We start from the raw sequence: 18,732 nt of genomic DNA on the forward strand, positions 1-18,732 counted from the left end.
GAATATAGGGCACCCACAAACTGCTTTCGGTTGCAAAGAAATCTCCCCCAAACACCCTGTTTAGAACTGTCTGCTATAAGATTCCTTCCATGGCATATGGCTTAGGTATTTCTATTAGAATGTAGCTACTTGAGCAAGAGTAAGCTTGTTCTTCATAAACTAGTCTAACAGAAATGCTTGTTTCCAACTGGCATTATAAGCAGAAGTAGAATTCCATAAAAAACCAACTTATTTGTTAACCCTCTATCTCTCTTTCTTCTCCTGACCCAACTGAAAAAAATTCATAATGAAAATATTTTCTCGTGTTGTGTGTACAATAAGGCTTGGAAATGAACACACGATGTCCCGAACTCGCAAGCTACAAGAGGTTAACCGGAGATTTCATTGCCAAGGACACCAGTTGTTAAAGGGAGAGCTCTACAGCTTGGCTACTGTATTTTTGTACTAAAGAGACATATAGGTTTTAAAGTAGAGCTATATCTGACCTCATTCCATCTCTCCTACCTACAACTGGCACTATCGTGGTAGCAGTTGCTCTAAAAGAAAAAACCATACCCACCATATACAGCGATCTTCACTATCTAAAGACTCGAATGAAGAATGACAATAGTAAGAGCTAAACAAAACACGGGTAACAGACACATTTCTAAACATTTTTTACAAGGTATTTCTTTCTCTGCTAACGTTTTCCTTAAGTGACTATGAATTACCATCCTTTCCAACACAAGAAAATGAAAAACACTAAGATTTCACAGAACGTCTATTTCCTTTAAAAGAATTTTAACCCACAATCTGTGTTCAAAACACTTGTTCTGACACAAGTTAATTTTCTTAAAACAACCCAAACAAAAATATCGCTGCAAAAAGGCGTCAGGTTGATATAGACGGGGATTTTTTTGAGGGAAAAATTATCCACAACATAGATTAAAACAGTAGCTGGTGGCTGTCTCACTAGACCCGAACTGCAGAGCGCACCTTCCGCTCTGGACAGCGTTGAGAATTTGTCAAGAAAAGGCCAAGATCTCCGAGCACTCTCACTGCCAAGTGCTCTCAAATTAAATCAGTTTGAAGCGGTTTTCATTAAGATGGATTGAGTGTGGCATCGTGAGAAACACTCTATCAAATGTAGTGTTTTACTTAGTGATTAAGTATATACCAGTTGATGAAGCTACCCAAATCCTTCGTAATCCCACCACTCCAATAAACATTTAATGAGTATATAAGTTCAAAAAGCCTAGCAGAGGATTTAAACCTTCAATCTTGTTTTTATTTACTCTTGGAACTCAATTTCTCACTTCAAGTGAAGAATGCTGGTGCCTGAAGCTCATCTGTTGCCCTGGTAAAATTAAGTGCCCTCCACAGTATAAATTAGAAGACAAGACACACAGGTTGCAATTTCTCCTAAGCCTTTTTTCTTATACTGATATACATATTGAATTATTTTATGAAATGCAATTGTTGAAATATAAAATAATGTATCCCTTTTCTCAATACGAATTCCAAGAGGCAGTACTGAAATTACTTGTAACAGGAAAAATGCAGTAAAAATAAATGGTATATACACATTTTCATACCTTTGTTTTAAATCAGAATGTTACAATAAAAATAATGTCATTCCATAGGGTAGTTGGGGAGAAGGGCTTTCAAAAATTCAGGCAATATTTGGAGGAAAAAAAATAAGCCACAAACCCAATACTTTCCTAAGTATATAACTTTATCCTGATGGGGATCTGCTCTGACTACGTCACAAAATATTAGAAATGTAAGGAGACGTGAATTTCAGATGTGCTATGTAAGTAGTGTAGGATGTACCTAGAGTATTAAAAAACCAAATAACTGTACTACATTAATATCAGATTTACACGTATAAAACAATATTTATGGAAGCTCCAAATGGGCTCTCGTCCATTATTATACTGATACACTGTCAACCATTTCTGATGAAATGACACAAAGGGAACTTCCTAACTCAAACATTTTTCTTGTTGAATTAATAATTTAATTTGTTTTAAACATGCTTTAAGTTCCAGCTTTAATGAGTTATTATGAATTAATACTTTGCCACTGATTATTCTGTATCTATTTATATTCTGAAATCTGCACAAATACATGAAAATATTCGCTAAACTTAGAATGTGAGAAAAACTGTGCACATGTTAAATATGTGTTAAGTTAAATGCTGTAGATTCATAACACTGCACACACTTATCAGAACAGCCCCGAACATAATGTAGCTGTTCCTTCCAATATGAATAACTACACGAAGCCAAAACATTCTTCATTTTAAAATTAAATATCTATCGAGACAACAAAAAGCAAATTTAAACAGCACGATTTTCTTGTTTGTGTTTCAGCTTTATCTATGCTTAATTATGCAGGGGTTTGGGTTTCTCCTTAGTGAATTCAAGTCACCAAAACTTAAATAAACTATCCCCACTCTAGTTTTATTAAAATACTGATTTTAAAACTGTGCATGGAATAACAGAAACTTGAGATGTCTGGTTGGATGTACAGAAAGCTAAATAACCAAACCTTAGAACTGGAATTTACTTGGCAGATAAAGGCTGTACAAAGGAAAAAAAAGCGCACTGTATTTTGGAGACCTTTCAATTCAAATTTACAATTTCATTAGCTGTCCTTCAAAGGAGTTACCACCATGCAACATTGAACTTGTCAACCACAAGACTCGCAGCCAGTGTTATGTGGTGCTAGGACACCATTATTGCAGGAAGAAAAGAGAGAGAGAAAAAAAGACAAAAAAAAAAAAAGTAGCTCTGATGACTAAAGGACTCCAACAAAAATACAGCCCGAATGATTAGAAAGCCTGAGTTATTCACTGTAATTTCAACAACCAAGGTAAGTGTCTTAGTCAGTCAACTAAAAGACTGTAACTCTTCACAAACAGTAAAACCAAGATAACTCCAAAATGTTTTAAAACATTTTAAAAATGTTTCTAAAACAAAGACGAAACATGTACAGTGATTTCCGTTCCCCCCCACCCAGATTAAATAATTTTAATACACACTTACATCTCTAGCTTTCCCATAGAAGGCTTCTTGAAAAGCAGCCTCTAATGATCCAATAAAATAAACAGGATGGCAGTCACCATATCTATTTGAGATAAAACTTCCAATTAATCAAAAATTACATGGATAAGCAATTCAAATATTCTGTAAAAATAACGTGTTGGCTAAACTTTTAGAAAGATTAAGTACTACACTTCTAAATATTTCCCTTCTGTCCTTTAAAAGCCACCTGTTCCCTAACATTCAAAAGCTTAAAGTAACTTACTACTATCTTAACAAATTTTATCATAAAAACTTTGTTTACACACATAGACACCTCAGGTTCTATATAATTTTTCAATCGTAACTTATTTCCTCTCTTTATTATATTCTTAAAGGTTAATTGAAGGCTGTTCTTGTATTACACATTAATGCATCTCACATATATATTTCATCACAGAGGAGTGAAAACAGAAGTTACAAACTTTGCATTACATTAGTTTGCAGCTTCCACCTGTTTGATGAAACATGGCAACCATTTAACAATGTATGATTTGGTAGTATAAAGTTAAAAACCCAGAATTTCTATATTTTTTGTAAGTAGAGATCTATCCAGCCACTTCATTACTGTGAAAACTCATATTGCAACTCTATATATTTTTCAACATTCGTAAGCTACAGTTTTTCTGTTCCTGTATATCAAATTAAAATTATTATACATAATCAGAATCCTTATCATCCTTCTGGATCCTTACATAATTAAGTAATGATATTAATTAGTGGCAAATTAAATAAGGCAAGAATCTGTCACTCTAACTTGGACTGAGAAATATTTCAGAAAGACTTCTAAAAATGTTTAGTTGAAATAAATTAGATTAGGATGCCTAAATATGCTACGATCCCGTAAGAAAATACGTACATTTGGTTTATTTTTATTTTCGTTATTTACTAAAGTTTACTTAGTTTGTAACAAGAAGTGCACAGTTAGTAGGCTAAACTTACCTCGAAGAAAACTCAGCTGTAAATTGTAATAAGGCATCTCCTTCGTTTTCAGCATTTTCTGGCACTTAAAAAAATGAAAATTATAAATGAAATGCAAGCTATGGAAACAGATTTTCACATGCAAACTCACTTTGCTTCACAGATTTTTTTTATGTTGACAGCTTAGTGAAGTGGTTATCAAGAGACCACATAAATTTCATGAAAGACTATCAACTACGAACCTTTAGAAAGACATGAAATGTCCAGGCGCCGCTCTCATTAATATACTCAAGCTTTCCAAAGTAAAATCATCAAGTCCAGTATGATGTGACATATCACTTGTTCGGAGTTAACACTCTGGACTTTAATATATTAAAACAAAAGGATTGGCTTCAAAGGCCACTATATTGCTAGTTACTTTTCTTTCTCCTTTTTTTTTTTTAAAAAAAAACTTCCTATACATAATGATAAAAAAGTTTTCCATATTATTACACATATTTGCTTCTAGACAGTAATGCTAATGCAAGCCTGAAGTAAATAAAGAGTATACAAGAATTGCATGTAGGAGGTAACTGGCTGCTCCTGCTCAATCCTTTTCATAATTCAAGGGCAAATAATCACTGAGAAACTTGTTTAATGTAAATGACTAAAAATATTGATCATCACATGATGCTGAAGCTAAAATCTGTAGAGTTTTCAAAACAGGAAAGCAGAAATCTAGTTATCTACAGGAACATTTGGTTAGAGATCATAATTTCTCCGAGTTTCACTATTATTGTTGAACTATAAGTGAAAAACATAAGGTTAAAAAGCTTCCTCCATGGGGAGATGCTGTCATAGTTGCTGATTATGTTTGCACTATTTTCATTTGATGCGTCTATCAGTCACAACACTCAAACAATTCTAAGATCCTATCAAAAGATACTTTCCTGTTTCATATTCCACAGACCCATCGTACCCCTCTGCCTTCACTACTGCTGTACAGTCACCAGTTAATTGTGAATTAACCGTCAGCTCTTACTCATTGGCGATTTCCTCAAGGCAGACGATGCTACTCCAAACATTTCTCCATCATCAACTCCAAACTCTGTAGCATCTTCAAAGTCATCTCCATCGCTGTCACTAACCATATGAACATCAGTGCACTGCTGTATAAAAACAAAAAACAAGACCCACCATAAGCCTCTCTTGCAGACATCATCTTAGGTGAAGCATGAAATACATACATGCTGAAAAATATTTACAGATTTCTATAAAAAAACCCTTGATATACTGCATCTTATTTTACTATTTTATGCAACATTATCAGCTTGTTTTTATACATAAGATCTAATTTTTACCAGAAGTCTGGCTGGCAGACATATGTGACAAAATGCATTATTAAGCACCTAAAGAACTGGCTCAGTATACCCATAGCTGAGCAAACCTTATCCAACTTAACGCTCTTGCCCATCTAACAGTACTGAAGCTGGTTTAACTGCATAACAAAGAGTGAGAAAAGCCACACGTCTATCAATAATTTTAGACATCCAGGTACAATACCTGCATGCTGGGGCACAGTCCTTGGAAAGGTATCTAATCTATTGCATTGCAATCATCCGATATACAAATTTAGCCCCTGAAGTCCTAACTTGGCACACCAGACTACTGCCTGCTGAATGACAGGCTGATTTATTTGGCATACTAATGTAAATGTGAAAAATGAACATTTTTGAGCAAGAAACTAAGGTCCCATACGTGCCTCCAACTTCCACCGTCACATCTTTGGGGTTTCTTGTCTTCTGAAACACAGAACGGCTCAGAAAACTTTGTTTTAACTATTCAATGTTAACTTGTCTCTCAACTGACTTCTTTTCATGAACAACTATTCCAGCTCCACTTGACCTCGGAATTACAGTGACAGTACACTACAGAAAATTCACATGAATCTCTGAAAGCGCAACAAAGCCTCGTACGGAACATGAGATTTCAGCTCTAGCATGTAAGTGACCATGAGAGGAGCAAAGAGCTCCGAACCTGCTGGATCTCTCCCTACAACAGCTACACATGAAGAACTTCAAATAAAGAATGTTTTCTGAATGAAAAAGCCATGAGAAAATTCTACAAGGTGGAAAAACTCATAATTTTCAAAGAACGAAGTAATGACACAGTTATGCTGGCAGATCCCAGAGAAAACAATAACCACCTATTCAAGCTGCTAAGTGGTTCAGGTACAGGTAGAACAGCTTTGTCTCAGCATCCTTTAATTGCTAACAACCACCCAACAGCATCTCTTTAGGCGTGCACCCTGACCGTACCTCAAAACTACATCTTGTCAGCTCAACTGAGCTGAACAGATGGAAGCACATCCTTGTGCAGCAAGATAAACCTTATGGGCTAAAGTTGTCTAAATAAAATGGTGAGAAAGGTGTGTGGAAGATGGGAAAATTATTATATTAAATTGATTTCAAGGAAGGACAAAGGCGCTGGAAATTTTAACTCAGACTATTAATAGCTAGAAACAACAAAATGAGAGATTACACTGTTTGCAAACATCTCTTTCTGCTAATACTAAAAATATGTTTCAGCCTTCTGTTTAATTTGAAGTATTTTCCAATGCTTAGTAAATTGGGGCTTGCTTAGTTTATTTTCCTCTTTTACTAAGTAAAACTCATTTACCCAGTTCCTTACTTTGTCACAGCTACACGTTACAGGAATTGTCAACCGATTCTTTTAAGATGCAATTCTGCTGATGTATTTGACAACATAAAGGATGGTGACCATGGCAAAACGAGCTTTCCCTGCTTCTTTCTAGAGCACACTTTTAAAATAAAGACGGCGTTCTTACCTCCTCTGACTGTTCCCTTGTTTGTACAGGTGAAGATCTTCTTCCAACTGTAAGTCGATGGCAAGGAAAAGTCAGTCCCGCAACAGCAAGAGTCATCTACAAACAAAGCAGTCATTGTTTACTAAAGTCATACTCTCAATTGAGGGTTGAGGTTTTTAAGGGTGCTTTGAGATTCAAACTGAAGACTGCATTGCAGAAGACCAAATTAATTATATAAACATAAAGAAAGAAGCCTGGAAAACGAAAATGATTCCTTATGTAAAAATATCCAAAGAAGGAACAATGGAGTTTTACTGGTGTGTATGCAGAGAGTATCAAAACAAACTAAATGCAATTGCAAACTCAAAACTGTCTTAAATTGTTATTATCTCCTAAATCAGTACTGAAGTTCAAACCATTATTTGTACATTATAACTTTTACAGTGGTATGCCGTGATGAAGTAAATGTAAATTTTTCTTTCTAATCAATATGCACATGTTAAAGTGAAGATTATCGGTACTGGTACAACTAATTAAAAGCAGTTAGTCACCTTGAAAAAAGAAAATTATCTTGAAAGAACAATTTATCACAATCACAGTGGCTACCTAAAAAATACAATTTATTTACATCTTGGTCATTATTGATGTCAAAGGCATATGACACGTTTCTCACATGAACGAGGACATACACAAAGCCAGCAACGCTGGTGAAGTTGCAGTCAAAGGCAGAATCAATGCTCATTAACCAGTGCCAACAGGAACAGCCCTTTTCCCTGTTGCTGTATGCCTAAATCTCAACTTTTAAAAACTAACGAGACAGCAAATGCAAAAAAGCTACCACCATTTGAAAGACAAAATCATTAGATGCCTGCAAACACACAACAATAATATCTGAAGATCTGAGCCTATATTGCATTTAAAAACGTACTAATTGATACAAGTTAAAATAGGAATTGTCCACTCTGCTGTGGTCAGGACCGTCTGCACCACCGTTGTGTTTCAAGCATCCTCCACACACTTCTTCATTCAGCATCTGTCCTGGTCAAGTGAGGCTGACGACCACAAGTAGAATCTTCAGAAGCGCCTAAGTCCTGTCTGGATAACATGTGGGCTTAATGTGCAATGTGAATGGCTCTTAAATAAACACAGCCCATTCACTTTGGCAATGACAAAGTATTTGATGCTGTACAATTCTTAGTGACATTGAGAGAGACAGTTCTGGCTGTATGTTTAAAATATTGTTTCTAACGGCTCCTCCACAAGAAACACAGAGAGGGCAGAAAAAAATTTTCTAGATCCTATAAAAATGATTACTATTTTTGCAGGGCACAGAATGAGAGACATTATGTGTTTCAGAAATACAGCATCCTCCTAATTAGTCTGTAAAAACATTAAGGTAAAATAAATTTCAATCATCCTTAACGAAAACCCGAGAATAAATCATAAGCCTTAAATTTCATTTCCTGCCATGAGCACTGAAAAGACTCCACTTATTTTTATACATAATTCAGAATGACTTTATCACTTGTCTGCTAGAACTCACAGAGATTTAATTTGCTGCAGGTTGAAGCAGGCTGATTAAGCAGGCTGGTTACCAAATGAATGTTAACCTGTCTGAACTAGCCTACCGTCACATTCTCATCGCAAGGTTAAACACAAGTTTAGCTGCATAAAAAGCCTAGCTGTCGTCTTAAAGGAAGTGAGTAATAATACTCCGGCGCGAATGAAATATCAAAGATGACATATGGGTCAAGATCAATTACCTATGAAACTCCTGTGACAAATGCATAAGAACTGTATTCTCTGCAATAATGCACCAGTTTAATTAGTATTTTTATAAGCTTTTAATAATAAACAAAACCCAACTGGTATAAAACCTGAAACTTTGCTCTGTAGTTACCACAACATATAAAATACTGCTAAAACATAAACGCACACAGACTGAAGTTCCCCATCTAACAGCATCAAATTCCCTGACAGATGCCTGGAAAGGCTCCCGATATCTTTTACATACACATTAAAGAACGAGTGGTAAGATCAAGCAAGCAGTTATTGTGCTGCTTCATCACTTGGCCCAATAGCAGGGTGTTGCAATTCCAATTTGCAACCCTATATTATAGTGTCAAAGCGTCTCTCAAAAATGAGCTGACAGCAGAAGGGGTTCGACATCAGAGCACATTTCATCCTACTCCCCAGATAGCTGCTGGAATGTTGGGTTTTTTGTGCACATTTGTGTGAGAAACCACCCTCCACTTTGGCTTTTTTTGAGAAGTTTTTTTGCAAAGGAAAGGCTAGGACAAATAGGAGCTCTGCCTTTCATTTCAAACTGATCTAGCAGCATGCACGTTTCTCTAGAATTACCTTCATTGGAATATAAAGGAGAGAGTCCTCCCTCCAGAGACGCTCTTGCACCAGATAATCTTTATTTTGGAAATTATAAAAACATCAAAGCTAAGCAAAACTTTACTTTCCAGGCAGCTCAGTGCGGTGCCATGGACAGCAAACCTCAGCATTTACAAATATTTTGAACATAGGCCAATTTACTGATGGGAGCACCCACTGAAGTGTCTCAGTGGCAGGAACTGTTTAGATGTCAGGCTGCTCTTGGAGAGGTTTTTCGTGTTAAATGCTGCATCTGCCTGCTCCCAAACAGGGTTGCAGTTCAGTAGATACATGAATTTCTGTGTCACAGTTGTCTTCCCATGGGAATGGACATAATTTTTAACAGCTCCAAAACGGAAAAAGCTGGTTTGTAGCCTGAATACCTGATTAGCCATATTCTCAACTCATGGACACATCTGATCAGTTAAAACACTCAAAAGTCACTAACTTTTCAGAATATTTTATTTTTCGGCATGAAAATCACTGTTATGTGAGTACTATAGCTTGAATCAGATGGCTTCCACGTGTACAAGAGACACTGAAAGACATATATGCAGAACGCTTGGCATCAACAATGAGCTAGATATAGATTATGAAATAAATAATACCTTAAAGCAAAATTACATACGGTTAGTCCATTTTTCTAGGCAGTGAACATACACACGTACAAATCCCTACTCAAAAGGTCTCACAGCTGAAAGACACGGGAGGTGGAAAGTGAAACAGAGTCAGAAACAGGCAAAATGACTTGCAAAAAGTTACTTAAGATGACTATTGAAAAGCCAGATCTCTTGTCAAGCACTGTATATATATTGCTTGTGCTTGTTCAAAGTTTAAGGTGTCTCATATTTGGCTTCCTATAGGTTTTGAAGGAGAAGGACAATAAAACCTGCCAAAGGTCTCACTCCACGTGCAGCCACCAAGAAGGCACATGCTTTCTAATGCATCCTTCGGACTCTACAATGTTGAACAGGTAGAATTAAACCTTGTTCAACCGTGAGTATTATGTATATTACACACACAATTCAAACGTGAGGGTGGTTGGGTTTAGCATACAAAGTGCATAATTTAGCCTTTTTGTTTTTATAATCTAAAGCAGTTAAGGAACACTCAGATTACCTAATCCTGAATATTTTGGGCTAGCATTTCTCATTTCTGTTGCTGTAGCTCTCATAACCAGCCCAAGACAACACACTCCACCCAGTGCGGTGCCCTTCCCATCTGTCTCTCTGTAATGTAATATCTTTAGAGCACCACATCCAATCAATTCCAGATTTACAATTAATGTTCTGGGTATTGATATTAATCCTGGTGAAAACTGTCAATGCCTTTTTTCGCCCTTGTTGAGCAAGAGGGAAAAATCAGGCCCATGGATTATCTGTTTGTGCTGCAGATTAATCTGCTGTTAGCGTGCGCCGTAATGTGGAGTTCTGGCTGGAGAAACAACCTCCACGATTCGGTACCTGCGGTAGCTCTCTGTTATCCCAGTATCAGTTTGAGAATGTTTTATGCCTTTGCTGTTATCATTGTACAACCAGGGCACTGGTTAAGTAGTAAGAGAAGATTGTCTCCAGAAAAATATGCCAAAAGTATTAATCCTTGCACTGTGAAGTCAAATTTTGATAGAGATTATACAAACATATGGAAACCCCAAACCATTTATTTTGCTCCGGAAACAATAGCAGTATGTGAGCAACAGAGTATTATTAAAAGTCATTGTGAGTAAAAAGTTATCTAATGAATTAAGAATATAAGTTCATGCTAAGCTTAAGTAGTCTTTGAAACACAGCTGTTTTAAAGAGGTGAATTCTACCATAACTACCAACTTCTAATAATCTTCAATGACTATTATTGCAGTATATATCAACTCTGAAGTCTAACAGATTTCTAATTTCTGCCCACTGTTTAGTACTTTGGCCATAACTAGCTTGTCAATATTAGCCAGCTATGATTACCTGTTAATATCTTTGCTTCCAACAAACATGACAATGTTACCCCAAAATAATATTTATAAACCAGGGGGTCATCTGCTGAATAAGAGCTCTTTCTAGAAGCTGCATATCAGGCTGTCGTGCACACACACGTGGAGATTCATAATACACATATATCACATAAGAAATTCTTAATCAGAAATGAATGCACTGTTGCCTACAGACTAAAACCTAATCCTGGTTTAAATACTCCATGTGACAGCCCTTTCACTGTGCTCAAAATGTGAGTTGCTTCGCTTTTTCATTTACTGATTTACTCACTGATACATGGCTAATGTATAAAGAAACAAACACGACCAAGTACATTTCATAACATGCCATGCTCAGTTATTCAAAATAACTTAAGACAGAGGTGTCCATAGCAAAAGACTGGCAGGGGCCTCCACTGTGAAAATTTCACTGCCATATAATTTGATCCTTTTTCTTGTTGAAGTAATTACTATGGTAACTTCTTCCCCTCATCAGATAAGAGAAGGGGTAAGGATAGAGGGGTGAGGAGGGAGCTTTATCCAGCATGTCAGTCTTCACATTAAACTTACTATTCTGTTATCTGACTGTTTGTAATTGCATAAGCTAATTCCCCGAGTATGATAAATGTCAATGACACCAAAGATGTCTGTATGTATGTGTTTTCTTGTAGCTAGGGAAAAATCTGGTCTTTTTTGAAGTTTGAAAAGGAACAAAAAGTTTGAGAAGGAACGTTTCTGTCCTAGTTTTCCTATTATACTCTATACGTACATGGCACTACTAGCTGAGTTTGGATACAAGGCGTATTAGGGATCAAACACTTTCATAGCCCAAGTGCACCAAGAGCAGTAAGGTAATAAACGAGACAAAACAATTAATCAGTTTTCTACATCTTGTCTGAGTAGCGTGGCTCCTGCCTTTCCATATTTCCAGGTTCAGTCCATTCTCTGCCCTTCCAGCCAGGGCAGGTAACATCCTGATAAGCGAGAAATTAAAATCCTCTCGCTTCTTAGTCTGGACAGACTTCAGTTTAGATGTCTGCAAGGCCTACTCCTCATTGCCCATTTCTGCTTCTCAACAGGCAGATCTCAGAAGAATTCAAACACGTTCATTTCTCCTCATCTACCAAGATGTCATCTATCTCTCCGCACGAGACAAATTAAGTTCCTGGTTCAAAAAGATTACCGTACTACCTGTGCAGAATGGGAAATTAGAGAGAAATACTTTTTCAGCAGGGCTAGGTGAAGGCACAAACCTATGTCTCAGACCTCAGGACTCTAAGTCAGAATCTTAGGGTGATTTAGGGGACTCCAGACCAGTTCAACCCAACATCACTTCCCAGAAAGATGCAGGAACAAATGATAAAGCAATCTATTTGAAATGCCTAGAAAAGAAATTATTTTGCTTGCTGCTTACCCATTGGAGCAAAACTTGGTCAGGCTGCTCTAGAGCTGAGGCTGCTGCTCCCAGCTCACTAGTGTTTCCATTTTCCATTTTTGCTTTATAACCTATCCTTTTTGAGATTAAAGAAGTGAGCAAACCATAAAGCAATGAATATTTGTGTGGCAAAAGGGAAACAGCAGTTAATGTGCCATATGGAAAAATCAAAGTGCAAAAGGGAGGGAGGAGAGGCAGAGCACATGAGTGATGGCAGAGGAAGATTTGCCTCCACACTTGAAGAGTGGACGTTTTCCATTATACAAACAGTTGAAGAAAAGTGTTTTCCCTTGAATATGAATACTGAAAGCCGGGGAAATAAGAATGTGGGAACTCTTCAGGAATTTTTTGTGATTCTCCGGAGAATATCAGATGGCTCCACACTCTTTCCTGGCTGGAGACCCAAACAGAGAAACCAATCCACGCAGGAAGGAGGTGGTGGACACCCAAGCAACTCCCACTATCTCTGAGGATACTGAAGAGTCTCATCGTTCCAAGAAAAATGATGCTATGACATGAGAGATCCTTCATATTACGTTGTTCTTGCCATGGCCCTAGTTCTCAGTGTTTAACCAAGCATTATTAACAATTTGTGGGCAGCCTGTTGTGCTCAGACAAACCCTCACTAAATTCCTTGGGAACAAATAGGTGCTCAACACTTCCAAACCCATCACTTACAGTTGTATAATTACACATTAAATAATCTATCTTGTTTTCAGTGTATAATGTCACAAAGTCAAAGCGATTTATGACTTAAGAACTCGTGCATGTTCATGTTTAAAAGTAATGTTTAAAACTTCAAGGGATTAAATGTTTTATGTGAATTAATGGTTATCCTTTTCTTCGCTCTTTTCTCAAAGCTAGCAAGTATTCTTTCATTAGTAAAATTACTGCTGTAAAATTACTGCTATCCATACTGAAATACATTATATACATAAAACGTGTTATCACAGCAACAACAATCAAGTATCCCACTGTAAAATGAAGGAACATTCCAATTTAAAAACCAAGACTATTAAATGCATTTTTTTGAAATTTACTGAAACAAGGGCTTTTTTTGTTCTATGAAATAGATTATGAGACTTTGAGAGATTTACTATACAGAACTGAAGGGGTCTCTTCAGTCTACACTGGTCAACATTTCTATTCAAGCTTATTACATAATTAAAAAAACCCAAAATCAACCAACCACTCATCTGCTGCTTATCTACTACCATGTAAACCCTCATCCCTCCTTGAACAACAATAAAAAGTAGATGTAATTCTACATTAGCCAGTTCGTCTTTTGACATCAAATAGCATTAGCTGGGAAAAACAGTTCAAGTATGCTCTAGGTTTGTTTGTTTTACTAAACTATTGTACAAATATTAAAATGAACAGAAGAGTTTTATAAACTTGACAGCCCTTGAAATTAACTTCCTCTGGAAAATAACTTCATTTTCATTACGCCAAAAAAAAAAAAAATCTTGACAGGTATTCAATGTTTCATTTTAAACACTAACTGGATGAAAAAAAAATCTCTAGGGTGGAGTGTGTTCAGGTTATAAATCAGCAGTGCTTATTTTAGCTCCTCACAAAGTGTTGTTGAGATAATTACTGCTGACAGCTTTATTCAAGGTTCATTTCACTTTTTCTACTATTTTTCCTCTGTTAGAAGTTCAGCAGGGCCCATGGGAAGATCCACCCCTCACACCTGTTCGGGTTCTTCATGTTACTGAGGCCAGTTTGGACATGTCACTTCACATTAGCATTGTGCCAGCGCGCTGTGACAATTACTTATCGCAGGTTTAACTTGAAAAAAAGTTTCTAATCCAGCCACAAGAACAGTGTCAGAGTACGTAATTTAAACCTGTCAACACAGGTTGTAGGAAATTCATTCCAAGGATTTCAGTGATGTTCCCATGGTAGATCTTTGGACTATAATGAAGATTAAAAGCACAAAGGAATGCCAGAGTTAGAATACAGAGCCCCAAAGTTAAAAAGGGTCTGAAGTGAAAAAAGCGCCTTAAATATTAATAAATCCAGAAAGTGTTGATAAAATCTTTACATTTGGATTAAGAGATTGCTTTGCCTAATTCTCTAAAACTCTTCTGCAGTTTATTCCAAAAGGCTGCATATTAAACATACGTATCTTATTCCTTCTGCTGCAGTATAAAGGCACAACCTGGGGAGATCTTCACACAACGTGCTGAAAGCAGCAGCGTGAAGATGCTCCGGAACCGACTTGTAAAGAAACAGCACCCAGGGTGGGGGGATGGAGGCAGGAGAAGGGTCCACGGCACAGCAAACAGGCCACTTGAGTCTTTCAAGGCAGACACCAGATGAGGGATGCTGGGGCCACACGGACAACCGCGATAAAGCAAGCTTCACAAAACACAACCGACAGTTTCCGTCCAAGCTCGAGAAAAAGTTGTGCCCGGTTCTCTGGGAACACCCAGCCCCGGTACGCTGGGGAACGCACATGCCAGTTCTTGCTACGGGTGTCATTAATCACCAGCCGTATTACTGTGAAGCTACCGCTCTCGTTTGCTGGCTGAATGAAAGAGAAAATGATCCCTGGTTTTGATTATTTCTCATTTGGTTAAGCCTAGTTAGGCAAGTTAGGAATTAAAGCAGAAGGATATTGTATTACTTCATGCTGCTTCAAACCGCAAATATATTCAAAGGAAACAAAAAGGAAATAATATTTTCTTGTACGACAGATTCTAATAAGAAAGAAATATCCTTCAGAGACTGAAATAAATACCCGTGATCACTTACAGAGCTCATTCTTCTTCTTAGACAAAAACTGTAAATATTAAAAAGGACAAAAAATCTGCCAAGCCATTTGCAGCTATTTGAAACACAGGGTAACAGAATTAAATAAACGCTGAAAGACCTGGAACACAGTTAAGTATAGACCATGAGGCTAATTGTGGATCTCGAGTTAATTACTTTCCACTGATACGTTTTCTCAATGGTCTTTTACATCAGTTTTTTCTTTCCTCGGTCTGAACCCCAAGGCAATTCAGCGTGCTAGCCTCCAAACTCTGGGTGATTCATTGTGCCCTTCTGCCTTAGGATTTTTAGTTCATGCAGAGAAAGCCAGGCTTTCACATCAAGCTGATGTTAATGTGCACTGACAAAGCAACAGTAAAGGAGCTTCGTGTTTGTCACAACGTGCACTCTTTAATTTAGTAATTGCTTTATACTGATATGCAAATAATGACACGTTTCCCAAATTTCCAGTTCCTCGCCAAGGCTTTCACTAATTACTTAGTGGTTAAAACTTAGGCATGTAAATTGGTTAAGTGGGCTTATTAATAAGTACACCTGTGCGATATCATCTATAAAACTTACATGCCCGGGAACTGGTCATAACTCGCTGTACGTTCCTGAATGTCCCAGGAACTGAAAATAAATATTCTCTTCCCAAAACAAGATCTACTAAAACTAACAGAGGGCTATTCACAGAGAATCTGGGATTCCCATACCTTTCCCAAGCTACAGAGACTACCTTTGGGTGACAACAAATACCAGGAGTCAAAGCATTCATCCGTTCCATGTTGCCAAATGAAGGCAAAGGTAAACAAAAGAAAAGACCTATAGGAAAAAGGATGAGAACCCCTCTAGTACCCAAAAACACAGGAAAGCACCAACATGAACCCATCCACCAGTTCTCTGAGGCCCATCACACACTCTGTGGTCTGGTTATGGTATTTTGTGATACTGCTTGCTTACTTCTGCTATTCTAATGGCAACCACGAAAAATTCAGCTGCACTTAACATGGATGTAGACTCCTAACAACCGCAAAAGCAATAAACAGAATTAACATATTTTCCTATCCTTCCTTTCCTCAAAATCCTTCACAGCATAAGGACTGAAAAGTAACTGAGGTACTAACATCATCCTGTTCCATTTGCTGACTTCTATGTTGAAAGACACTGTGTTAGGTTTCTTTTTCCTTAAGGTTTTTCCTTAGGTTTTTTTCCTTAAGTAACTACGTAATTGCCATAGAAGCTGGCATAATAATATTGTTTGTCTTATCACAAATCATCTTATTTTTGCTGTTCAGAGAGGATACACAAAACCATTAAACAGATCTTTAAGGTAAGAAACAATTGAAACAATAAGCAACAGTACAAACCAACAACCAATTTGACTCATCCAGATCACGTCTTGCCCACAGATATTCACAGATACATCTTGGGAACTGCTTTGCATTCACAAAGAGTATCAGCCAAACGCTTGGCACGTTTCTGGTCCATGGTGGGATGCCATTTACTTCACAGCACCGTGCGATGCTTTGGATGGCAAACAGAAGAGTGCCTGGGTATGTTTCCAGCACTATATAATTCCTTGGCAGAGTTCAAGTAGTTGTGCTCGCAACATTGCTTCCAACAAATGGTTCAAACACCGACAGGCTTTTAATGCTGCCTCGTCTTCCTGGATATCACTTTTCCAGGAACTGGATTTTTGCAGTGTTAGCTTTCTGAAAACATGGTGTTACTGACTTCTAAAAATGAGCTTCTGAAAAGGATGATTGTTTCTTTTTTTTTCCTGTTTCCTTTACCTGGAATTTATGAAAAGGCCTTTAACTCTTTACATCAGCAGAATTAAAAGCACCGAGTACATACCCTCCTCAATTAAAGGAAAAACATTCAAAACTGGAAATAATAAATCATATTAATACAGAACAATATTTTAGTAGTCATAAATGGTAAGTTGCTGGGTTGGGGCAGTTACAATTAGAAATGCATTAATTTAATTCATTTCCTATGACTACATATTGAATGTGCTTGTTTGATGTATAATGGTTTCAAGTGTGACAAGCAAAAGAACTAAATAAAAATTAAGCATTTATAAAGGGTCTTTCTAGTCAGAGGCCTCTATGAACGAGACAAATGTAAAGCATTCCCAGCATTTTAGACTGGATTTTCTTAGCCATCTAACAAAAGTTACTTTTCTTTCACTTTTATAAAAGTTTAGTATTAAATCTCAGGCCTCCTCATAGAAATGGGAATACCTGAGTTGCTCAAGTAAAGTGTTTTATTAAATGTCATCGGGAAAGCCTGCAGAGCTACAAATCTGTCTCAGGTCTATGTTTTGACCACTGGGCAGTAACTACGTTTAGAAAAGGAATTCAGTCCAGTGATTGCTATTGAAAATAGAGCTCTTCTCTTGTCTGGTGGAGGAAATTATCTATCTAAAATAGATTTATCAACTAACATTTTCTTGGTTTCACATTTTATCAATAGTTTATCGAACTTTAACAAAAAATTCTCATCAGAGGACCAGATTAACTTTAAAAATGCTTAGAGTGGAGCTATCTATGGAGTAACTTAACATAATTTAAATACCATTTTTGTTAAAGGAAGCATTTGACACTATTATATCAGGCTCTACACACAACTAGAACGAACCCCAAGTGAAGTTCTAGCAATAGCAAACATTGTCACTCGTATAAAACAACAGAAGTGATGCTGTAATTATACACAGCTTTCTTCCACTATTACATGGCAAGCCCACTTACCATACACTTACTTAAAGTGAAACTCTGTTTACAGAGTCCCAAACACTTTCAATGTGCTGTAATGGATTTTCATACATCTTCTGGTGAAGCTCTGCTCTGCTTATATAGTGGAGCTCTGTTACAAAAGAAACAAGCACCACTGTGATAATCCTCCAGGAATAATGCAATTACCACTTATCAAACAGGTGTCTGCTGTATTCCAAGGAGATTATCGCTTCCTATTCTGCTCTCTGAGAGCACAGAATAAAAGAGAAGCTGCTACTATTAAATGACTGAGGAGAAAAGAAGTCTTTGATAATTGCTGTCACTAGCTTCTCTCAGCAGGGCATGAAGTAAATGTAGTCCTGCAAACATCTCGGCACTGAAATGAATGTTTTAGTTTCTGCAAGGTTAGAGCACCTAAATATTGTTACCTGAATCTGAATTGTCTCTCTCTCTTTCTGCATTAGGTACTCCAGGAACCTCAGCACCTGCTGCCTTATGCCAAACCGTGTCCTTTGTGAGTGCTGCTGGCAGAGGAACTCAAGCGAAAAGGGGCTGCAGGGCTGCTCCAAACGCACCATCATTCAGAGATGCTTGTGTGACAATACAGTGTTTGATGAAGGTGCAAGGGGATCTCAAAGATGACGCTCCAGAAGTGTAAAGAATGA

General features: G+C 37.2%; 1 protein-coding gene across 1 annotated transcript in view; it reads right to left on the minus strand.

The window, feature by feature from the left end:
• Positions 1–18,732, minus strand: part of FAF1 (Fas associated factor 1) — a 163,031-nt gene that overhangs the window by 49,265 nt on the left and 95,034 nt on the right. The window contains exons 9-12 of the mRNA XM_065657013.1: positions 6,814–6,909; positions 5,008–5,134; positions 4,008–4,071; positions 3,030–3,111 (exon numbers count right to left, since the gene is read on the minus strand). Of these exons, the coding sequence (XP_065513085.1) occupies positions 3,030–3,111; positions 4,008–4,071; positions 5,008–5,134; positions 6,814–6,909 (369 nt within the window). The remainder of the gene's footprint in view (positions 1–3,029; positions 3,112–4,007; positions 4,072–5,007; positions 5,135–6,813; positions 6,910–18,732) is intronic.

This window comes from Caloenas nicobarica, chromosome Z (assembly GCF_036013445.1).
Source record: "Caloenas nicobarica isolate bCalNic1 chromosome Z, bCalNic1.hap1, whole genome shotgun sequence".
In the NCBI taxonomy this organism is placed as follows: Eukaryota; Metazoa; Chordata; class Aves; order Columbiformes; family Columbidae; genus Caloenas; species Caloenas nicobarica.